The sequence below is a fragment of the Aotus nancymaae genome, unplaced genomic scaffold, assembly GCF_030222135.1.
Source record: "Aotus nancymaae isolate 86718 unplaced genomic scaffold, 86718_ANA_hifiasm-v0.15.2.pri h1tg000038l, whole genome shotgun sequence".
Classification (NCBI taxonomy): Eukaryota; Metazoa; Chordata; class Mammalia; order Primates; family Aotidae; genus Aotus; species Aotus nancymaae.
The window spans coordinates 6,459,391-6,484,523 of record NW_026988452.1 but is presented as its reverse complement, the minus strand read 5'-3'; the positions used below and the strand labels follow the sequence as shown (position 1 = coordinate 6,484,523).

The 25,133-nt window shown below is 44.5% G+C and overlaps 1 protein-coding gene across 1 annotated transcript in view; it reads right to left on the bottom strand.

The window, feature by feature from the left end:
• TRANK1 (tetratricopeptide repeat and ankyrin repeat containing 1) overlaps positions 1-25,133 on the bottom strand; it is an 84,009-nt gene that overhangs the window by 7,141 nt on the left and 51,735 nt on the right. The window contains exons 12-20 of the mRNA XM_021666560.2: positions 21,644-24,523; positions 18,455-18,654; positions 18,027-18,164; positions 13,545-13,691; positions 12,599-12,755; positions 9,082-9,170; positions 4,152-4,255; positions 3,911-4,043; positions 639-784 (exon numbers count right to left, since the gene is read on the bottom strand). Of these exons, the coding sequence (XP_021522235.2) occupies positions 639-784; positions 3,911-4,043; positions 4,152-4,255; positions 9,082-9,170; positions 12,599-12,755; positions 13,545-13,691; positions 18,027-18,164; positions 18,455-18,654; positions 21,644-24,523 (3,994 nt within the window). The remainder of the gene's footprint in view (positions 1-638; positions 785-3,910; positions 4,044-4,151; positions 4,256-9,081; positions 9,171-12,598; positions 12,756-13,544; positions 13,692-18,026; positions 18,165-18,454; positions 18,655-21,643; positions 24,524-25,133) is intronic.

Below are 25,133 nucleotides of genomic sequence, written 5' to 3'. Positions count from 1 at the left end.
CAGGAATCGATGTGCTTAATTAATGAAATATAGTGAGGGTGTAATTCAAACAAGTGGGAGTGAAATCTGAAAGTCAATCCATAGGGCAAATGTTATATATAGTCAAAATTATCCTTGAAAAACATCTCTTCAGTTCTCATAAAAGCATCATAATCATTTGGGTCTACAACTCTGTTCAGTTTGATATGTGATTAATGAAAAAGGATGAAATGAGGGCTGTACACGCATCAACACTACACTACATCAGTCTTCCCCTTATTCCCCAACTTGTGATTCTTCTCTTTTAGTAGGTGTGCATTACTTGGGTTCCTGTGAGATTAATGAAGCTCTGAAGGACTCCCCTTTATTCTGCTGATGGAAGTCAGAATATGTCGTTACATACACACTCATAACGCACCCCCATCCTCCTCAGCCCCCTCTCCTTGTGACACTGCGTCAAAGCTTATAAAGAGACTGGAAAACACAAAATCCTGCTCTGAAGGAGCTGCTGACCCAGCACTGAGCCACCGCTTAAGTGGAAGGAGAGTAACGTGGTCAAGCCATGTCAGAAGCAGCTGGATAGCACCACCCAGAGCAGGCTGCCCCCAGAGAGAAGTGGGAGGGAGGCAGGGAGAAAGGGAGAGAATAAAACCACCTACTTTTCCACTGCAATAGCAGCTTCTTCAAAAAGCTCCTCTTGGCAGTACATTTTGAGTGCTAGATCAAATTCTTGAATCTGCTCAAAGCATCTGAAAGCATCTTTGTAGCACTGGCATCGCTTATAGAAATAGGCAGCATCTCTTATCTAGGATGGAGTAAAATTTTACTTTTATTTAGCGTATTCACAATTAACTTTCTAATCTTAAACCAACACCACGAATAATAAAGAGGATAGTCACATGTCTGCTTTTGTTAGAATCCAGTTAAAAGCTCTATAATATAGATAATATTAGGAAAACCAATTATTTAAAGGAAGAAAAGTAAAGTTAAATCACAACCTCACACCATACACAAAGGTAAGCCCCAGACAGATCAAAGATCTAAGTGTGGAAACTATTGTGTGAAAATGTCTGAGAATCTCTTTGTGACCTTGAGGTCACACTCAAGTGGAAGGAGTCTTCACATGACTTCCAAAAATAATCAACAAAATCCAAAATACAAATTTCAGGAGAAAAACTGATGGATTTAACTACATCAAAACTGTTCAACAAAAGACACAGGAAATAAACTAAATCAAAAAATAATAACATCCAGATCAGTACTGTCCATTCGAAGTTTCTGTGAAGATGAAAATGTATTGTTTCTGTGCTATTCAATCTAGTCATTAGTCACATCTGAATACTGAGCCTTTAAAATGCGGGCAACGCAACCAACAAACTGAACTTTCAATTTAATTTCATTTTAATTATTTTAAAGTTAAAGAGTCACACATGGCTAATAGCTACTGTACTAGACTGGGCCTGTCGAGACAAAAATAATTTTTGCAACCACAAGAAAAAGACTTTCCTGGAGACAGAACGGAAAGCTAGGCAAAGGATATAAACTGGTAGCTTACTGTTGGGTAAACTTGAATGACTAACAGATAAATAAAAGTGCTCAACTTTACTGACAATCAGAAGAATACAAGTTAAAGCCACCTTGAAATACATCCACCAGGTTTGAAAAGTTAGAAAATCAGAACCTGCTGACTGTGGTCAAGAATGTGGGGTATGCAGAACCCTCGTGCACAAAGTGGAATGGCCATTCCGGAAAGCAAAGGGGCCGCACTTAGTGAAGTGAAGCGTGTGCATACCCGAGGTCAGCAAGCCTGCTTCTGGAAATACATCTCGAGAAAGTATGTCTCAGAACTGTAAGAAGACACGCTATGCCAAGATGCTGTGTGTGGAAGCAAAGCCAGGAGGTAGTGGCAACCTGGACGTGCATCACTAGGGAAATGAATTTGTCAATGCAGTGGATGCCCACTCTGGAACACACAGCTGTTAGAAGCATGGCCAGAACCAATACTATATAGCAGAGGATGGAAAAGGTAAAACACAGAGCAAGAGGTCTTCTAGATAAGTCTAAAGTATGTATGTATAGAAGATATCAGTATTCATTCTTCAAAAATGCATGCATTTGAGAATATATATATATATATATCTCTCTCGCCAATGAGAAAAGAATGAGAATGGAGACCAGCTGTGAAGAAGAGGATGAATGAAATAAAATGCAATGAGTGGGCCCCATATGCACCAATGGCGGGCTTGCCACGAACAGAAGAGTTTACTAGACTCTTCTTCCTATCACAGTTCCCATCCAGTTCATCAGCTAATCCCATCTGCTCAGTTTCCTTAACATTTCCCAGATCATTGCCCCCATCCCACCACCTGCACCACCACCATGGTAGTCCAGGCCCTATCATTTCAGCCTAAGCTGATGCTAGACTCTAACTGGCCTTTCTGCTTCAGCTCTTGCTGCCCTATAGACATCTTCACAGAGCATCCAGATAATTAGCTTCACGTCACTCTTCCCATCAAAGCCTTCCACTGGCTCCCCATCACGTTTGAACAAAGCCCAGTCCTTGTCACAGTCACCAAGGCCCTACTGATCTGACCCTGCCACTTTTTCTTATTCATTTACCATTTCTTGTGGTCACCTCACCCAAATTGACTGGCAAGATTCAAATAAACCAACTTGGCAGCAGCCTTCTTCTGGATCCTCAGGCCACATCACCTCCCTTTTCCCAGTCCCCAGATGCATTCTGCCCATGGGAAGAAATGTTTATGCAGGTGCCACAAGAGTGAAAGCTTTCCATTCAGGGATTCCTATGCCTTGCCTGCTTCTTGCCCCCAGAGAGCAGCGCTGTGTCCCTGTTCCAGTCCCATCTTCCATATCCTAAGAAGTCACATCCCATAATAAACATGGAACAGGGCAGGCATCATCAGGAGGGCCTTTTACTCTTCTTTGCACTGACTTGGGGCCACACTTCCAACTTCCCAGTAGGTCCCTCTCCTACCCCTCGCAATGCCCAGGGTGCTCTGACGATCCCAGGAGTCACCATATTTCACATACAGACAAGGAAACCCCCTTTCCTACTGAAGGGTAGTAACAGCTGGTAGGGGGAAATGAAATGGCCCACAGCTCCTTAAGCACAGTTTCTCCCACTACCTGTAGTAAGGGACCAAATTATTTTAAATTTCCAATCCATCACAGTTGAGATGTTAAAAAATGAATTGATGAGAAAATTATCACCACTTGGATGTCAAAGAAATGCCAAAATATTTCTAACTGCTTACTTTCATCTTCCTGCAGACAAATAATAGTTTGTGGCCTGCTGACCACTCTGTGAGTAGCTGTGTTCTAGACTAGTGGCTCGGTCCAACAGAGCTTTCTGCAATGATGGAAACGTTCTGTAACAACAGCACTTGCAATGTGGCTGTGAAGACTAAGGATGTGAATTTTTTATATTATTACATTTTAAATAATTTAAATTGTAAATCACATAGCCGCACGTGACTGCTGAATTGGACAGTTCAGATCTAGCGTGATTACTAGGATTACAGGAAAAACTTCCATGTAAATGCCAGGCCACTCAGCCAAGCTGACTGAAGACTAGGAACACAGAGAAAGAAATGGGGTATTCTAAAACCCTTCTGCCCCTTTGGCTTGAGCATTTGGCTTCCCAGTGGTTAATAATAGGCCTTGAATATTAACACAGACATGAACACACAAACACACACACACGTGTGTGCATGCACACAGTCTTCAGAGCCTCCTAAAAGTTTGCACAAGTAGAGAAAGTAGGGTTCCCGGAGAGTCGCAGGGCCAGCATCTACCTCCTTAGAAGACTGCAGCCTCTTCCAGCTATGAGTAGAGGTTGAGGGGCCCACCCCTCAATCTGCTCAAGTGAAGCCCAGTTTTCCCTGGAGCAGCCACAGACTGGAAGCCATACCTTTCCCAGCCTCTCACACAGCTGGGCAGAGAGCTGGAACTCCTTGGCGTAGCTCAGACACTTAAGGGACAGTGTTGGCTCATTGCACTCCAAATAGGTTTTAGCCAATTCCAAATATTCCAACTGCTTTTCCCTAGGGGAAGGAAATAATAATAATATTTCCACAGAATGTTGACCCAACACCGATATTTAACCTGCTGCTCTCATCAGAGCAAACCAGAAATGAACCCATGACTCTTACTTGGGGCTGACTTTCTTGGATTTCATGCTCAGGGCAGTGTCATGGGCCAGAGCCAACTTCTCCTTCTCAAATGCACCTCCTTTCTGGTAACACTTGGCTGCAACCTGGAACAGGCAAAAAGTTTTATTCCCAGCAAGGTAATGGAGGTAACAGACAGAACAAGAGTTAAAGCATGCATCATAAGTTTGTACTGACAAAACATGAAGTCTTGCTCCAGCCCAATCTGAGAGGGAAGATGCGGGTATTCTAAAGAAAGCAGCCTTGGCGGATAAAACCCAACAGTACTCACACTCAACGGTATCTTTTGGACGTACCCATCAAAAAGGTACAGAATACATATTTTTACAAGCTACCATAGTAACACCCTTATTTAATCTCCCAACAGCCACAGCAAGAAGTCTCATCCTTCTCACTGTATACAGTTGCTACTTGAGCCACGGAGCAACTGGCCCAAAGTGACCCAGTGGCTCTTCTGGGCTCTGACCCAGTTGGTGAGTACAACAGCTACTCTGCAGTGTGGGCAGGACAGCTGGAGTACACATACTCGAGGTAGAAACAGAGACAGAGATGGTAGCACAACACATCCAGATCCCTGGGGCATACAGATCTGTGTTATCAAATCTAATCCTCTGACTAAAAGATAGGCAAACAAATGTCACAGAAGAGTCAGGCTTCACCCTGATCGCTGCCAGCAGAAAGCAGCTTTTCTAGGCCAGGCGCGGTGGCTCAAGCCTGTAATCCCAGCACTTTGGGAGGCTGAGGCGGGTGGGTCACGAGGTCAAGAGATCGAGACCATCCTGGTCAACACGGTGAAACCCCGTCTCTGCTAATACAAAAAAAAAAATTAGCTGGGCATGGTGGTGCGTGCCTGTAATCCCAGCTACTCAGGAGGCTGAGGCAGGAGAATTGCCTGAACCCAGGAAGCAGAGGTTGCAGTGAGCCAAGATCGAGCCATTGAACTCCAGCCTGGGTAACAAGAGCGAAACTCCGTCTCAAAAAAAAAGAAAGCTGCTTTTCTAAAACAGGGGTACTGATGCTACGTCTCAAAGCACAGGATACATGGGCAGGAAGTTCACATTCTGCCCAGCATGTAGACATTAGGTCTCAGTGTGGGCAAGGGAGGCATAAGTGGCACTTGCTGATAAAGTGGACAGGATGACCACTCTCCTCTTCATGCTCTCTGTGTGGGCCTCCTTTCGTTCCCGTGACCTGTGCCATCCCCCTTCCCACTGCAGGGCCTTTGCACACACTGTTCCTTCTCGCTTAAGTGCTCCTCTCTCCTTTCCCTGTCTTGTTAACTTCATTCATTCTACAGGTTTCAGTTCAAGGCTCTGTTCCTTAAAGAAGGCGTCCCAAGTCTCTATTTCCAGGACAGTTGGTTCTGGGGACAACTGGTCTCTCATCTGTGACACCTGCAGCAGCTGGAGTTGTGCACTGGTCTATGTGCCTGTCTTGCTCACCATCAGGTTCCTAGGATCCAAACAACGCTTAGCCCATAACTAAACAGGTATTTGTTGAATGAAATGAACCTTCTGTGGTGGTTCTGAAACATTCATTGACATGCAGCCAAAAACTCAATAAAACAATAAACTCAATAAACTTTACTGAGTCCTGAAGTCCTTTAGCAGGGTCAAAATAAAGTCAGGTGAGGAGAAGGCTTTTAATAACATTCTGTGCCGGCTGCCCTAAAAAGATTTTAGATTCAAATATTCAAAAGGTATTTTTAAAGGGATAAATCATTTTTATCCCTTTAAAAATACCTTTTGAATATTTGAATTGCTTTAAAACATCCATGGGCAACATATATGGGCAACACCAACAGCGTTCTGAAGGGAATAAAGGGTAAGATTTTATACAGATTTCCAATTTCCTACCCATACCTGCTCCCCATATTATCCCTCCCTTCCCTCCCTTCCACCCACCCCCTGACCCACCAAAAAAAAATTTCTTGTTGTTCATAACAACAACCAAATGTTCTATATTTCTTTCCAATTCTAACAAGGACAGGCAATGAATAAAATTGTGGTGATCAGTCAACTTCTACAGCTAAACAGTACATACTTGTGAAAATACTTTCCAGACATAACCAAAGCTATAATAGTGGAAGTTCTGTTTTTTTCACTCCATATAATACATTGCCAGGGTGGCCACAGTTCTTCACTCCTCCCTGTATCCGTCCACACCCCCTTACAAGTGTCACTCCCATCAAGAGTGCTGCCTATTTGCCCTCCCATCCAGTCTGGGCTGAGACTTGCTTTGGCAACAGAATTCAGCAGAAGTGGCACTGGGCCAGTTCCAAGGCCAGGCCTCAGGGAGCCTTGTGTGCTTCTGTTCACTTTCTTTGAACTCTGCTCAGACATCATGTGAACAAACCCAGACTAGCCTGCTAGGAAAGAAAATGTGATTCAAGAACCCCCATAACCCCTTTCCCCCAAGCCAAGAGCCAGCCAACCCCCAGAGGCAGACCTGCCCAGCTGACTGCAGACACGTGAAGTGCTCGGCTGAGTCCAGAACCACTCAGCTGAACTCAACACTGCTAATCCGTAGAACTGTGAGCCACATAAACGACTTGTGTTAAGCTACTATGTCTCAGCATTGTTGTGCAGCAAGAAGTATCTGATAAACTCCAGATGTAAGTTATATGCTACACACTTAAAGCAATTTCCCTGGCACAACAGACAAAACTCTTGGAAGAATTGGAGCTGAGAAAATACCGGGAGCCGGGTACAATGGTTCACGCCTGGAATCCCAGCACTTTGGGAGGCCAAAGCAGGTGGATCATGAGGTCCGGAGTTCAAGACCAGCTTGGCCAAGATGGTGAAACCCAGTCTCTAGTAAAAATACAAAAATTAGCTGGGTGTGGCGGTGGGCACCCGTAATCTCAGCCACTCGGGTGGCTGAGACAGAATTGCTTGAACCCGAGAGGCAGAGGCTGCAGTGAGCTGAGATTGTGCCACTGCACTCCAGCCTGGGCAACAGAGCAAGACTCCATCTGGGGCGGGGTGGAGGGGGTGAACATTACAAATTCCTTCTCCAGTCATGCCAGATCACAGATACCTCACGCTGAGGCTTCCATTAAGTCCTGAACATGTGATTTCATTGTCCTCATCACTTCCCAGTACCTTTACTCAGGCCCAACTTCATGAAATTCAGTGAGAAGAAGGATCATTAAGGCAGCAGGACAAGCCCTCCATAGAAAACATTGCTTTAAAACATTTGTTCCAAAGTGGCAAGAGAAACTGCAGATACTTTTCCCGTAACATTCAAGGAGCTGGAGCCTCCTAACATGAACACCAAGGTGTAGAAAGAAAGAAAGTGATCTTTCCAAAACCCAGCTCCAGTTGTTCTTTCAGAAAACATCAGCAGCAGCTGCATGCATGGGGCACTCCACGTGCCTGGGGTAGAGAAATCTTAGGGAAATGTGCATCTTGTATGGTCATGCCTGTAGTGTCAAACATTGTTGGTTAGTTACCTACAGCAGTTCCTCCTCTCTTTCTTGCCTTTTGGGAGAACTTGCCTTCCATAAAGGGTTAAAACTGCCGGATGGGATTGCTCTCCCAGACTCTCTTGCAGCTAGGAAGGCATATGTGACCTAGTACTGACCAATGAGATATAGAAGGAAGTCCACTGAGGACTTCATGACAGAAAGAGAGAGAGAGAGAGATCAATGAGAATAAAGCGGCTGCACTTCATTCCTGCTTGGAATGCTGCTGAGGAAATGGAGTCCGTGGAGCTGCTGCTGCAGCCATTAGACAGCCAATGAAGGGGAACATCTCAGACAAGCTGCAGATGACACAGGGAAGAGATGGAATGAGACTGGGCCCGTGCTCACTTTGTTGAACTGCAGAACCAACCCTAAGACTGATTTCTTGTTATTAGATTGAAACAAAACAAAACACTCTTTTAGTAGGGTGTTTAAAACTTGCAGGTGAAATCATCACCACCATTTCAAGGGAGACACACATCCCAGCCATGGTGCCTCACCTGAGACCCTGTGATGTGCAGGAATGCTGACTTTGGGAAAAGCAATGCGGCTCTTTAATCTGGTTTCAGTTTCAAGAGGTCTACTGCAGAGAAAACACTTCCTGGAAGAAGACTGCTCAGGACCACTAATATGGCTTGTATCTGGAAATCGGTCAGTGCACTCTAATAATAAAGCTTAACCTATATTCACCAGACTCAGACTGGCAATGAAATCTGCTTGATCAATTTGAAAAAAACAAATGACAGATCAATCCGTTACTGCTTTAAAATGCAGTATGATAATAGCAAAGCTTTTAGGCATAGAGCACAGGAGGGAAAGGAAATATAAGAAGTGGCCAGGCCCAGTGGTTCACACCTGGAATCACAGCACTTTGGGAGGCCGAGGAGGGCGGATCACCTGAGGTCGAGTGTTTGAGACCAGCCTGACCAACATGGAGAAACCTCGTCTCTACTAAAAATACAAAATTAGCCGGGCATGGTGGCACATGCCTGTAATCCCAGCTACTTGGGAGGCTGAGGCAGGAGAATCACTTAAACCCAGAAGGGGGAGGTTACAGTGAGCCAAGATAGCACCATTGCACTCCAGCCTGGTCAACAAGAGCAAAACTCCATCTCAAAAAAAAAAAAGAAAAGAAAAGAAAAGAAAAGAAATATATAGAAGGATTCCTGGGTGGGGCAAAGGCCACAGCCCTCCATGCATCTATCAGCACATCCTGGCACTTGGCCAAAATGAAGCTGTCATGCCTGTGCTGGCCAGTGAAGGAGCAGGACAGGAAGCTCTCCTCATCTTGAGGTGACCTGATGTTTCAGAGCACGTGGTACGAGCACCATCACTCTCATCCCATCCTGGTGACAGACATCACAATGGGAAACCTGCCTGTGAGGTCTGGCGAAGGCACCGGTGACAAGGACCCCCCATCCCCTGGCTCCTAGTTCAGCCCCTTACCTTCCAGCACTGGTGCTTGGCATAGTAATCTCCCTGGGCAATCCATTCTGCAGGAGTTGAGGTCTTAACGAACATGCTATCATCAAAGTCTAAATGAAAAAGAAAAGTGTGGTTACTTCTCTGGGCTTTCATGCACTTAAGACTGTTATGGGCTGAATTGTGCACCCCCCTCCGCCAACCAAGTTCTCTTGTTAAAGTTCTACCTCCCAAACCTCAGAATGTGACTGCATTTGGAGAGAGCCAGGGCCTTTAACGAGGTGACTAGGTTAAAATGAGGCCGTTAGGGTGGGCCCTCATCCAGTAGGACTGGTGTCCTTAGAGGAAATTGGAACACAGGGAGACCCAAGGGGCAAGACCATGTGAGGACACAGAGTGGCTGTCTGCAAGCCAAAGAGACAGGCCTCAGAAGAAGCCAACCCTGCCAACACTTTGATCTTGGGACTTCTAGCAGTGGAGAACTGTAAGAAAATGCATCTCTGTTGTTTAGGCCATCTAGTCTATAGTATTCTACTACGGCAGCCAGAGCAGACTAAAACGTGTGTTGCCTTTCTAGTATTCATGTAAGATAAATTTTAACTTACCAAACCACATCTGTGAGGGTATTGAAAGGAGGAGGGAGAGGGGAGAAAGGATGTGGTTCGATTTTTAAGTATTGGTTCACTTTTCTTTTCTATGGGTACCAATCAGAAGGCAGATAGAAATTAAAAATTCCTCCTTGGAAACCCAAAGTCAAGTAGCTCTTAGCAAGCTCCCAGGCCAGGGCTTTAGCAAGAAAAAAGGTGGCAAAATTTTATTTCTAAATGTGCAAACTTTGCCCTCATCACATTCCTATTGGTGGACAGAGACCACTGCAACGCCCTGCTGTCCATCCGCTGTTATCCTGACTAGCCTACAGGTGACTATTTCAGCACACCACCCCCGCCGCCTGCCTCCCCCTGAGTATCACCGACAATGGGTGACAATCCCTGCAGGTTCTGAGCCGCAGCTTCATGAAGCACACAAAATACAGTGAATACCAGGGCAACACTGGCAGCCAAATCAGAGCTGAAGGAATGAGAGACACCTTGGCCAAGGGATATCAACCGAGGCAGTGAGGCAGACAGGCCAGATTTGTTTAGAAGGTGCAAAAATACATGTTAAGCATCACAGCCTGATCCCTCCCTGCTCTCCCTCTGCTGGTGCTGTGTAGCACTGCAGTGATGACTTCTCAGCATCTTGTTCTGACTCCATATGTGCTGTTATGAGTGCCCCAGTGACATTTAATTCCCACAGCAAAAAACCCCATCCCATATTATCTCGAACAGGGCCAGTGAACTCTGCAGATGCCATAATTGCGTAGTCACTATACTCAATCCAAGCACAATGGAACAGATGCTCTAAAAGACTTTACTATATAAAATGTAAAATGTGTTATTAAGACTGAACTTTTTCTTGTATTCTTTATGCTACAAAAACATAAAATCAATTGTAATCTGTTTTCATTTTGAATTTTCAAATTTAAAAAAAATCACCTATCTTATATGATCTCTCTTCATTTTTTTGAGATTGGGTCTTGTGCTGTCACCCAGGCTGGAGTACAGTAGCGTGATCTTGGCTCACTGCAACCTTCACCTTTTATGTTCAAGCGATTCTCCTGCCTCAGCCTCCCAAGTAGCTGGGACTACAGGTGCGCACCACAATACCTGGCTAATTTTTGTTATTTTTAGTAGAGATGGGGTTTCACCATGTTGGTCAGGCTGGTCTCGAACTCCTGACCTCAGGTGATCCGCCCCTCTTGGCCTCCCAAAGTGCTGGGATTACGAGCATGAGCCACCGCATCTGGCCATATGATCTCTTACAGTGGGTCCCAGAACATACGTGGGGAATTCAGGGGAATGAGCTGCAGGAAGATTGAGAAGGCCCATTACTAGGCCAATCCACTCATTTTCCTTTGGGAGAGAAAGTGGGACCTGAACAAGGTCATGTCATTACACAGGTGGAGAGTTTTTATGAGAACGTATGTTTTGACTTTTCCCATCACAACAGTCAAGTCTTAGGATAAGAAATCTAATCCTAGTCCCCAACCAAGCCATCAGTAATAACCAGAAATAGCCTCCAAACTGGCTGAGGAATGCCCAGGAGAAACCTCTCTCCAGCAGCCAAACTCTGCTCATTGCCCTATACTTACAGAAATTAACAATGGCCTTGAGGAGACAACTTGATAACTAACCCTCAAGAAAGACAACAATTTTCTCTTTCATGAAGGGCTGATTATGTCTCTTCTGTTATTCTATCAGGAGAACTTCACTTTGTTAGGTAGCCTTTGCAAATTATGAAAAAAAAATACAAAAATTAAAAAAAAAACCTGCAAATAGCACAGAGATACAAAGGTAAAAAGTAAAAGGTGTCCGTACCTACTCAATAGCCCCATGCCCACCAGTCTTAGCACCAGAGGTAATCGCTATAAACAGTTTTGCATCAGAAATAATAGGTGTATACATGAATTTATATGCATGCTCTCTCTCCAAACTCTTGCTATTTAAACCCTTGGTACCCACAGTCAGGAACGGAATACAGGTAAGTTTTCTGATTCATTCCTTACTGTCGCAGCTCTTGGTTCTTACTATCTGAACTAAGAGTTCTTACTGTCTGACCTCTTAGTTTCCTTATTTTGTGAAACGTAGAAACCGAACAGATTCAGACAACCTGTTACCACAGTAGCTGAACTCTCACAAGCCCAGTTATTGATAAACAAACTCAGGAACTGAATTGGGTTTGATGGTTAAAGACACTTCAATAGGTGTTTTTATATTATATAAGTACGCATGCATAAACATCCTGTTCTGATATATACTGATACACATAAATGGTTTTTATATTTGCATAATATAAAGTTACTTATAAATTATATCATTCTACTCATATTGTTTTAAATTTTTCTTTCACATAATACATCTTGAACATCTTTCCATATCAGTAAATGACAATCCACCACCTTATTCTTTTTCATGGTTGCATAGTAGTCCCCTGAAAGAAATGCATTTAACCTTTCCCTCATTGGTGGACACTTAGATTGCTTTTCATTTCTTATAATTACAGACAGGGCTGTGATGAGCATACTTACGCAGGTATTTTTGAGATTTTGAACACAAATATCTCAGATATATTCCTAGAAGTGAAACTGTTGGGTCAAAGGTATGTACAATCTTTATTTTCATAGATATTGTTAATCAACTGTACAAATACTCATAGTACTTTGTATTCTCCCAAAAGGGCCTATTTCCTCTAGCCCTGTCCATAATCCCCACTTTTAAAGGACAAATAAAAGATCTTCCCTGAAGGTATTAACCTTCCCGATCCCACTACAGCCACACTTTCCCACACAACTTGGCAAATGAATAACAACTTTCATTTCTTAGAATATTGTGGAAAACGAAGAAAGCACTTTCAAAAAGCTACACCTTTTATTCCTGACCATAAGAACGGTTGAGAGAAACATGATTCCTCCAACAGTGAGAGTATTTTAACAGGATCTTACCTTTATTTTCATCTGTCTTTACAACCTGGACAAAATCTCTCCTAATGAAATATTTGAACGCGGGAGCCCGTTTCTCTCGATTTTCATCAAAGATCCAGAGGTTGACCCGAGCCCGCGTGATGGCGGTATACAGCTGCTTCAGCTCTCCGTTGAGGAGCTAAAGATAACATTGAGGACAAAGATGAGGAGCCATTTGTCATTAGCTACAATGTGACACACTTCAATGGGCTTACTCTATCTAATTTTGGAAAAATACAAAAACTAAATTTTAGAGAAGCATAGCACAGCCGAGAGCAAGATCCCAGGAGCTCCCTATGGCCACAGCACAGGTAAGTGAGGCTCCAGTGAGGCCCTGAGAAACTCTGCCCTTTTCCCACCTACGCAGGACGTGAGCATGCCATCTGTATAGGACGACCTTTGAATTGGCCATAATTTTTTTTTTTCTGTTTTTGCTATAATTATTTTAAGTGTTAATTCTGAAATAATTATAGATTCACTGGAAGTTACAAAGAGTACAGACAGATCCCATGTACTCAGTTTACCCCAATGGTTACCTCTTACACAATTGCTGTGACTTATTTTTAAAAAATTAAACCAGTCATATACTTCTATTATAACTATCACTAGCACTGAATTACTCCAAACCTACCCTATGATTGCATCAAAATTTCTGATAGAACAAAGCTGAGTTCAGAGGTGGACTAGAAAGTACAACCCTCCTCCTTCTGCTTCAGACAGTGCCCACCCATCAAGCCCAGCTCTCTACTGAGAAAAAGGGAATTTGCCAAAACTGAGATTCCTGTTCCTTCCTTTCCTATCCTCCATTCCTTGTGGCTGAGGAAAAACCAGCCAAGTGCAAGCTCCATTTTTCCTCTCATCTTCTCTCCCAGGCCTTGTTTACTGGTTCCATGTCAAATATGTGTGTTGACAAATGGCAGAAATTCACCTTGTACATTTCTGGATTCACCATGAGAGATCGACCCTGAGAAGAGCTTGGTTTGTCCAGGGGTACTTCAACCAATGGCCGGTTTTCCTCTCTGGAGTCAGTTGATGTAGGTGTGAATGAGGAAATGATCTTCCATTCCTTATAAGCCTGAACAACAACAAAAAATTGAAGACCAACAGAATATGCTTTTGAACTATACACACAGCCTCCTTGAGCTTTATGGAAAATTAAGCCTTATCGGGGTACCAGGCCTTCAACCTCAGCTTTGAGGAACAGTCCATCCTGTGGTCTTAGAATGGATAGGAGGGAGACTAGCTTGCACAGGCAGAAACCAGGGAAGTTGTGAAAATTCCCCACACGTTAGACCAAGATAGCTAAGAAGCCAGGCACACATGACCACTTGCAGGGAAGAATGCTAAGGGCTCAGGGAGTTATTCTCATTGAAAGAATTTCTACAATCAGCATGGACAGGGGAATCCTCACCCCTTCTCACAACATGGTTAAGAGATGCCACTTAGGGTCAGCAGTTAAGACACATATGGCAGAATGTTCTAACTAAATTATGTAACTGAGGAGGAAGAAAATCCAGGGCTACTGTGTGCAAGGCAGACTCTCAGATCGGACAGAACAAATTTGTGGTTCTTCCATTTATTAATTTTGCAATCTTGGACACATTGTTTATTCTCCTGCTCTTCAAAATGAGGATAATACTACCCAACTTTGTTGGGAAAATAAAAATAGATAATCAGTGTCAAACGTCTAGCACAATGTTTAATAGTTGATATTTTACCCATTTTCTTTTCCTTTACCGAAACCAAAGTGACTACATAGACCAGGGGTTCGTAAATTTTTTCTTGAAAGTGTCAAATAATAACTACTTTTCTCACTGCAGGGCACATGATCTCTCTTGCAACTGCTCAACTCTGCCGCTTTGGTGCTAAAGCAGCCAGTCAACAAGTAAACAAATGAGTGTGTCGTGTTCCAACAGAACTTTATTTGTGAACACTGACTCGAATTTCATATAATTTTTATATGCCATAAAATATTATTCTCCTTTGGGTTTTTTTCCGACCAATTAAAAATGTAAAAACTATTCTTGCCCACAGGCCATAAAAAACTACCAGTAGGCTGGATTTGGCCAGCAGGCTGTCATTTGCAGATCCCGGTAAAACTGAAGTGCCCAGATTACATGCAGAATTTAGAATTCAAAATTCTTAAGAAACTTCATATTTCATACTTTCCTGTGTCTTGTGAGAATAGCTAGTTAACTCTCCTAGCCTTTACTTTCCTTTTTATAAAACTTGCCATCTACGTAACTTTTAAAGCATGCTGAAAAGGTGAAGTGGATAGAGTTTATTACCTGTCTTAAGTTACTCCATCACCTCAACTATGTAAACAAGGTTAAATGCCTTAAACACTGTCTATTAAATAGGAATGGTTATGCTACTAATCAATTATAGTACCAATCACCATGTTCTGAAACATAAAATCATTTAAGTAGTTGGAAGGTTTAAAATAGTCTTCAGGACATATTTGTGACTGTCCTCTTTGTGAAGCCATGTAGACAACGAAATTATCTGCCAAGGAAAGTAGGCAGAAGACACAAGTGCTTGACCTTTGAGAGGATCCTTCTGGCAGGCAGCACGAGGTGCAGACTGGCTAACCTTGAAAGGGCTAGGGAAGCACAGTGTATTTTAAAACTGCTGGAAGAGAAGCAAAAGCTGCTCAGATGGCACACGACTGACCTGTTTCATGAATCAAACATATTGTATTTCCAAGGTGGGGCCTTTTAGGAGTACGCTCATGTACTTGTAGCAAGGATACAGGCCTACAGCCTTTGTGGGACTAAAAGCAGCAAAATTTAAAAGTCTTCCAGTTTCTTCTCTTGGGACCATCAATCGTGAAGGAAAAGGCTTAGATTTTACTAGCAAGCCTACCTTTAGGGGTCTATTCTCTAGGTCAATTAGACAATCCATAAAGATTGTGGTTTTCAAAGTCCCTCCTGTCCCACTGCCACGGGTATGAAAGAAAGGAGGTCCCACTGGGGCAAGGTATAAATGGCAGCCACCCTTCCAAGTCCCCACAGGACAGTTTGAGGGTGACCTCCTCTCCCCCAAAAAGAAGGCAATGTCCTACAAAAAGCTTTGGGGTAACTGTTCCATGGCCCCTTCCACATCTCAGGGGATGGCTCTGGTGACCATGTGGTTCAACAGGTAACAATAAACCCTCTAGAGAGAAGAATCACAAACCAGGCCAACAAGCACCACACCCCTCAACCCACTCACACGTATAAGCCCAGATAACAGCTGCTTCAAAGAGGGTGCTTGCCAGAAACATAAATGAGACTGAAGAAGAGGTCAAGGAGAGACGGGAGCTCTCCACAGTTCCCCAGTTCAAATAGCAATCACTGTTCAGCAGCCTTCAGTTACCTCGAAATAAACCTTGTAAGCAGCCAGACCACAGAAGGCTGTGGAGATGTGTGACCTGCCTTTCACATCCTGTTATGAAAGCATTTCCTCTCATCTGCTGACTGACTGCCTGTGGCCTGGAGATTGTAAATGATAAACTCAGAGTGTGCTTTGGGCCACAGAATGAACGGTCGCATTAATACTGGAAAGAACCCGAACGAAAGTATTTTCCAAAGTCTTACTGTGTACACAGGATGAAGTGGATGTGAACAAAAGATTCCGTTTGGGATTGTTTTAATTTCAGGCAACTCCCTGAGCCACTGGTGGGAGCACAGGGTCAAGATACCAAAGGCTTTACCACTTTCAGGTTCAAGATAAGACACATAACTGGATTTTTCTTTCCCAAATAGAGCCAACCACAAGTCACAGATCCTGAAGTCCAGAGCTCCTTGAGCTTCTTACTGGCACAAGCATAGAACTGGTACTTATTAAAGGACAGAAACAACAAAGTCTTACCCTTCCTCTTTTAGGAGAGCCTCAGTCCAACCATGACCGATGGATGTATTATTAGAAAAAAATGTTAGTCCTCAAAGGTAAAAATGGTTCCAGGGTTAATGAGTGTGCATCTGATTTTATTAGCAAAATTTAATAGAAAAGGAACGTACACAAGGAATCGCAATGATATACTAATTGTGGAAGGTTCTGGAATTCAATTTGCATGCGAGGCTTAAAAAGAAGGAAAATGAAAGAGATTTAGAACTCAAAGCATCTGAGTTCGTCTCTGGGCTCTGCCATCTACGTTATGACTATGAGAAATTTACTTAATCTCAGTGACTTTCTGCTTTCTCTACAGATAAAGGTGGCTCATGCTTGTAATCTCACAACTTTAGGAGGCCAAGGTGGGAGGATCACTTAAGGCCAGGATTTTGAGACCAGCCTGAGCAACACAGCAAGGCCGTATCTCTATAAAAATAAATTTAAAAAAAAAGAATGAGAATAATAAAAATACCTATAACTTCAGAGGGTTGGTGGAGTAAGACAATGAATTCCAAAAGTACTCTGTAAACAGCAAAGCACCCAGAGCAATATTGTAACAGTTGTGCTATCAAGGCAAAATAACATTTTTAAAATGGTAAGAAAAAAAGGAAGGACTCTATCTAAAGGGTCAGTTCTGAGGAAGATTTTTCAAGTGCTAAAGCCAACAGTGCTCTTGACTTGGGTATACACAGCCCCTTCAAGCATGCATCATGTGCAATGGAAGTCTGCAACAAGGACTGGGAAACAAGCCAGCTAAGTCCCCAGAGAAGACCCCACAGTATAGTCAGCAGCCAGTCTAAGTCTGCACCAAAAGACAGTGGAAAAGAGAAAACAGTGGCTAGAAAACCCAGGACAATGGCCATGAGATGGTGGATCTACCCATCATGAACTAAGCTTGGGGAGAAAAACCCACGAGGACTCAGGAGCCAAGTGAAAGCAGTGGACCAATACGGAGGTCACTGGGGGTCAATCTGGGGACTCTTTGGCTGCCATCATCTGCATGGGCTGCAAGCAATGGTAGTGAAGCCATGCTAGAGAGGTCTCCCATGCAAGGAAGCTGTTCTTATCCCCCATGTTACCTGATCCAGAGGGCGGAAACCAAGCCTCATTTGTCTTCCTGGAACTGTCTCTATCTATGAACTGACCTTACCCAGTTCTGTCATCACAGGGTGGACAATGCTAACCTTGGCTTCATCTGTAAGGCTCTCCTTAGAGCTTGCTCCAATTTGGGCATCCCTGGGAGCTAAGGATAACAGTGGCTAATGAGAACTGGACACTGGCACTTGGGTACTAGACAGCCAAAGAAGGGCAGGGCACAGGGGGAACAAGCCCGTGACACACTGTGAAACAACCCATAGCTAATGTCAAAACCCACATCTAAACACACAAAACCTCACACTGAATGAATGATGCTCCAAAATACAAACAGGAGCCTGTGATAAACTCTCTTACCCTCAGCTCCAAATTCTCTTCCCCAGAGTGAAGGCCAGCTCATACAAATACATTCATTGTGTGAAAAGAATTCAGTGTGACATACCTCAGAATCAGTAAAAAAGTTGTAAAGGAGGACATCATCAAATTCTAAGCCTTTTGCTTCATAAATTGTTAGCACGAGTGCTAACCCCAGCTCTTCTGGAATTTTCTCCTTTGCCGTTTCATTGGCCACAAGGATTACCTGCAGAAAAACAAAAGGACATCAAAGTCTACAGAGAAAAACCTGGTAAGGCTCAGTCTATTTCTGTGGGAGGTAGGTAATGTCTTTAAAGAGAAATGGCCAGCATAAACGTGGTCGGGCAGGCCAGGGGGAAGATTAAAACACCTGGCCACTCGGCCATCTCTGGAACTCACCCATTGTGGGACAGGGACTATTTTGAATTCTACCTTGTGGAATAATTTAGCCTCTCAAAGCTTTTTTCAACTGCAAACTGCCTTTTATTTCAAAATGTAAAATCCCAAGTAGCTCACCTGGTGGGCTCCAAATTCAATGGGCTGAGTTTTCCTTTTATTCCCTCGTAGCAAAATCGCCAAGTCGCTTACGCTACAAGACTCCAGAACAGTTGGCTTCGGACCGTCAAAGAGGCCAGTATCCCTTGGAAGGCGATCAAAAGACTCTGGGAAATAGAACTGAAGTAAATCCACCACTCCAGAGGCCAGATTGAGGATTCCTGGAATAAAACAGAAAACACAAGTTGGATAATGAACAACATGACTGAGTGTTTTGGTTATCTGGGGTGGGGCACGTGTTTTTCTTGAGAAGCAGATTTGGCCCCTACAGTATGTATAATTGCAAGTCTGTGTCCAGTTCCCATTTGATTACCACTGCAGCCCTGAGCTCTCTGGGTACAGTGGATAAAGGCAGAGACATGTTGCTGTGCTCAGAGAGTTTTGTGGGATCTCATTCCCAGCCTATATTCATATTAGAGAAAATTACCTCACAAAAAGTCAAGGCAAAAATGTAATATAAACAATGAGAGCTGTTAGAATGCTCACATAAGGGGCTGGTATAGACTTTGGTAAGAAAACCAGAATTACCTTGTCCTCTCCCATTGGTGCTTACAGAGCTGGAAGCACCATTACCATGGTAACAAGAGTGCTGCACGTTAGCTAAGGACAGCAGCCAAGGCCTCACGCACCCTTTTCCACTAGGTTTATACCCAGTCGAGAGAGGATTACACTAAGAAGAAACGTCAGAGGAGGGGAGAGGATTTTCCAAAGAGCTTTATTCCTGGGTCCCATTTCTCTTCTAATATCTGAAGTGACATTAATAGTGACATTGACTGAATGCCTATCATACAGCAGGCACCTTTATAAAAGTCATCCCATTTAATCCTCACCACAATGCAGTGAGACAGATGAGACAATTGCACTTTTACAAATAGGAACTCTGAGTTCTGAGCAGCTAATAAATACCTCCAAGTGATAGGATTTGAATATAGAACTTCCTGGGTCTCTCCACTATTCTTAGAGGCCACGTGCCCTTTACGAACGCCAGATAGATGTAACGGTCTAGGCAGAATGTCATGAAATGGGCATATGTATCTTCATTGTTATTACCAAATAATGAAAGGAAAATTTGGCTATCCAATACTACTGTCATTAAAGGTATACAATATAAAGGAATAAACCGAAGTGGAAACTGCTAAATCTAAGCAAATAAGCTTTCACTGTGGTTTCCTTCCCATTAGGAGTTAGTAGGGGCCAAAGATCTATCTTCATTAACAAGAGAATCAGAAAAGGGCACAAAAATTGCTATGGAATCCACTTAAACGGCCTTCTAGGGAACTAGACAAGTAATTTTTGATATAACCATTAATCATACTCAAAGAATAAAAGATGCTTCAACCAAAGAAAGGAATAAAGTGCTGATACATACTATACATGGATAAACCCTGAAGGCATGAAGCTGAGCGAAAGAAACCAGACACAAAAGGCCTCATATTGTATGATTCCGCCGATATGAAATGCCCGCAATAGGCGAATCCATAGAAACAGAAAGATGAGTTGTCGCCATGGAGTGGGAGGAGAAGACACAATGAGTAGTAACTACTATGGTTATGGGTTTTGGGGGAGGGTTAATTTCTGAAAATGTTCTGGAATTAGATGATGGTGATAGTTGCACAATCTTGTGAATACATTAAACAACACTAAATTGCACATTTCAAATGGGTGCCTTTTATGCTATGTGAACCTCAATGAATGCACTAGAACTCCATATTACAAACATTCAGAATCTCAACAACAGGCCGGGTGTGGTAGCTAATGCCTGTAATCCCAGCACTTTGGAAGGCTGAGGTGGGTGAATCACCTGAAGTCAACAGTGTTCAAGATCAGCCTGACCTACATGGTGAAACCCTGTCTCTACTAAAAATACAAAATTAGCTGGGCGTGGTGGCAGGCGCCTGTAATCCCAGCTACTTGGGAGGCTGAGGCAGGAGAATCACTTAAACCCAGGAGGTGGAGGTTGCAATGAGCCAAGGTTGCGCCACTGCACTCCAGCCTGGGCGACAGAGCGAAACTCTATCTCAAAAAAAAAGAAATCTCGACAACATAACATTAGATAAAAATACTCAGTTGCAGAAAGATATGTCCAGCATGATCCCATTAAAGTCTTTAAACATGTAAAATAACACTCCATATTGTCAACTGATATTTGTAGGCCAAAGGAGGTAAATTTATTAGTATATATAAACCATAAAGGAAATACCTGGCATTGGTATCCTGTTATTTAAACTTGTGTGCCTCAGTTTCTCCTTTATAAAATAGGACTGAGCTTCCCTTGCAGTGGTGTTATGAAGATTAAGCATGCATACTAAATGTAAAGTGTTAAGCATTGCGCCTGGCACAGAGAGGGTGCAAAACTAAGACACAAATTATAAACACCTGAGTGTGGCTGGGCGCGGTGGCTCATGCCTGCAATCCCAGCACTTTGGGAGGCTGAGGCAGGTGGATCACCTGAAGTCAGGAGTTTGAGACCAGCCTGGCCAAGATGGTGAAACCCCCATCTCTAATAACATAATACAAAAAAAGAACCTTAGTCAGGTGTGGTGGTGGGTGCCTGGAATCCCAGCTAGTCAGGAGGCTGAAGCAGGAGAATTGCTTCAACCTGGGAGGCGGAGGTTGCTGTGAGCCGAAATCACACCACTGCACTCCAGCCTGGGCAACAGAGCAAGACTCAGTCTTAAAAAAAAAAAACAAAAAAAAACACCGACTGTGTGTTAACTTCCACTGCCTACCACCCTCCCTCTTTTTTTTTTTTTTTTGCTTCTCTTTGGGAGAAAACCGGCTTCAAGAATTAATGACTTACAACTGGTATATTACTTTATATAAAATGAGCAGGTACTTCCAAAGTGCTTTAACAAAAGTTCTCAAACAGTTTAAATGTTCCCCCTGAAATGTATTCATATTATGGCAAACTTCTTGAGATATAATTACTGAAAGGTCAATTGCCACCCAACCACAGCTTAGATTATCGACTTAAGGAGCAGTGGCCAAAATCATACCATCTCTTGTCCGTGAGCATATTTACTAACAAATTCCAAAATATTCCCCTTCCTTCAGCTGTAAAAACCCAGCAAGAGCTAGTCTGCTGCTTCAAAGGCAGCCCAAAGTCTGTGCCCAAGCACCCCCAGTTGGCAAGCCCAGGCCTAGACTCACCTGAGTGGGACCTGTAATTCTGGTACAGCTGGTGGATCTTCTTGGGCTTCCGGACGGCACACTGCTTGTCGGCGGTGTTTTTGCTGGCATAGTGGAACAGAGAGCGCAGATCGCTGAAGCGGAAGGCCACGCCCTTCATGATGCTCTGCGCCGTGTCCCCCGTGAGGAACATAGCGTTGGGGTCGTTGATGCATTTCATCAGCAGCGCCAGCTCGGCTTGGGTAAAGTCTTGAATCTCATCACCATAGAGCTCGTGGATGGACCATGGGAGCACCCTCAGCTTCGACAGCCTCCGGGATATGTTGTACAGAACATCCTCTTCATCGAAATAACCTTTCTGGGACCTGATTTGCTGATACAGACAGAAAAGGCTGTAGATCTCACTCCGATCTTCCTTGAAATTGGGGGACCGCTTCCTCCCTAATTTCTTATATGCTTCTTCAGTGAGTCTCCCATAGGGACAGCTGAGGGCCTCAAAAGAGCCCTTTAGAAAAGATTTTATTTCTTTCCAAATCAGTGCAGGGTTGTAGGTGGTCTTCCCTTTGGTCATCTTGGGCCATATTTCATTTTTGAACACCTCAAACGTCACATACACCCGGGGGTCACTGTCACCTGTACGCATTTCCACAGCTCTGTCCTCCTCACTGTAGTCCCCATCCACCTCAGCTTCCTCCTCATCCTCTTGCCAGTTGGGGATGGTCAACTCTTCCTGGGTGGACCAGCCTATGATGGTTCTTTTCAAGCTTCCATCTTCGTTTCTCAGAAAAAATGGTTTGGGCAGAGACGCATCAAGCAGGAGAAGCAGTTGCTTGGAAGTGACAAAGAGAGGAAAGTTCTCGTCCTTCAGGTCCTGGAGTTTGTGAATGTTGGGGTCCAGTGGTTTGTAGTGACTGGTGGCCTTGGTGGACTTGGAAAGCTCAATGAAATTCCTTTGTACCTCCTGGCACAGGACGTGGTTCTTGGTCACAAAGATCTGATGTAGATGCTCCAGCTGGTGGGGATCTTCTGGTGCACACGCTTCTGTGGCTTGGCCGTCCCCTGCTGGCTCCACACAGGCTCGCCCTATGCAGGCTTCGTACTCCTGCTCATCTATGCTGTCAACTGTTTCCACTTCAACAGAACCTTCCTCTTCCTCGTCCTTTTCCTCCTCCTCTTCCTCCCCACCTGGACCCTCTCTTTCCGGTTCCACTTCCAACCTTCTCTTCAGCCAGATCTGTTTGGCCAGCAACGGGCTCCCTGCCTGCTCAGCTTTTTCCCAGTAAACGTGGAATTTCTTCCACAATCTGTACAAGCAGCAGGTGGTCTTCCCCGTGCCACTTCGCCCAATAAGGATGATGGGCTCCAGTGGCCTGGGGTTGAGGTCGATCACCGCGTACTCAAGCTCACCCACCCGGAAGGGGTACTCCACCGTGGCTGTCGTGTCATTCAGGATGTTAAAGGCCATGTTGGTGCTGAAGCTGTGGAACTTCATGATGTTATATTCTGTCTCCACTGCACTGGCCGGGGGAAAGTACTCAGGATTGACATGCTCCCTGCCCTTCTCGGCCTCCGTGTCCTCCACATAGCAGCGAGGTATACGCTTTTGAATTTTCATGTTAGCTGACACTTGGGCTTTATTGATACCCTTCAGCTTCTTCCTCAGGACACAGGACAAGCCCCGGTTGTAGGCATTGCAGATGGCCTTGATGGAATCGGCCAGTTTACCATGATCTAAGACAATGTCCCAAATCCGGATGATTTCCGTGTAGATCCGCCCTGATTTCTCCATGGCACACGTGTTCTGCTCTGTGGCAATGATCTTCTCAGGGCTCTCACTGCATCGAGGGGAGAAGTCGATGGCAAGCTCCCACAGCATCCGGGCTCCTTTGTCCAGCTTGGCTTCGAAGAGCTGGATGCTTCCTTTCAGGTGCTTCAGTCGCTTCTGCAGGCCATGGGTCCACTCGCCATTCCCCAGCTGCTGGATGGCAAGGATGACTTTCTTCTTGATGACCTTAGACATGACCTTACTAGACAGCTTCTTCAGGATTTCTGAAGTGCACTCAATCTCCCAGGTCATGTTATCAAAGTCCTGGAGGCAGGTCTCAATCTCCTGCGTGCTCCAGTCATCCTGATCGTCATTGCCCTCCTTCCCTCTGTTATCAGCAGGCACAAGCTGCAAGGCCTCAAGGCCCACCTGAGCATGTCCTTCCCCCACCTCACTACAGTCAGGGGCCCCTGCACCCAAGGTCGGCTGGAGCTCATCTTTCTTTCCTTCCTTGCCAGCTACTGCCTCCAGAGACTCAGAGCTCTGAGGACAGTCCTCTGAGAGAGATGGATCCACTTCAACCTGCTGAATCAACTCTGTGATGTCCTGCATAAGGCGGTCTCTCAGAGAGCGTGTCCTGAGAGCTCCAGGCTCTTCCTTGGTCACCTGGGTATCTGGGAGAGTCTCCCAGCTGTCAGGGACTGCATTTCCTTCAGACAGGGTTCTGGCAGTGGTACCACATGGCAGTGACTTGAATGAACCCTGGGACTTAGGCTGGGACGTGTGACCAGGGGCAGTGGACCTTGAGGGCTTCCCCAAGTGGGTAGCAGAGTCCTGCCGGCTCCTCCGCCTGTTCTCCACGAGAGCTTTGTTCCAGGCCAAGAGCAGAGAGTCGTTCTTCTTAATCCGGTGCCGTGCATCTTTGCCCTCTTTGTTCTTCAGGTTGAAGTTGATGTCAAACTTCACGAGCAGGTCTAACAGCTTCTTCATGCGCTTTAGCATGCCCTTCTGGAAGAGGATGTGCATCAGCGTGTTCCCGTTGCCGTCCTGGACGTTGGGGTTGAGGTAGTTGAATTCGGTGGGGTTGGACCAAAACAGATCCAACAGATGGTTGAGGAAGCTAAAACCAACGTCAGCTGAAAGACACAAGTGAAATCCTGTGAGCACTGAGCCACTCTTCTCGGGGTACAGCAGATCCTGGGGTTTGAGAGTGATGTCAGCCAGGGGCATCTCAGAACACTGAACTCCCCCAAATATCTGACTTCCATCAAAGAACTCAGTGGTTCTCAACCAACGGTGATTTATTCCCCAAGGGGCATTTGGTAACGTCTAGAGACATTTTTTATTGTCACAACCAGGGGAGTGTCACTGGCAACTAGTAGGTGGAGGTCAGGGACAATTCTAAATATCCTCCAACGCATAGGACAGTGTCTTACAACAAAGAATTATCCAGCCCAAACATCATGGTTATTCCTGAAATAACTGTATACGATTCTAGCAAGATCCTTCATATGAGGACCCTTGACAATGGTATAAATAAATGGAAAGTACTTTTCAGCTACCAACAGGCAACTCTGGCACTTAAGAATCCTCCATCAACCTACCCTGACTATTCATCATGACTGTCACTTCTTCCCATCATGCTACAAGTGAGGGGCCAGGGGACTTGGACAGGCCTGGCCAAGAAAAGGGCTTTTTTCCAGCTCTCTAGTTTTCACAAAAGGAAAGACCAGAAAACATAGCATC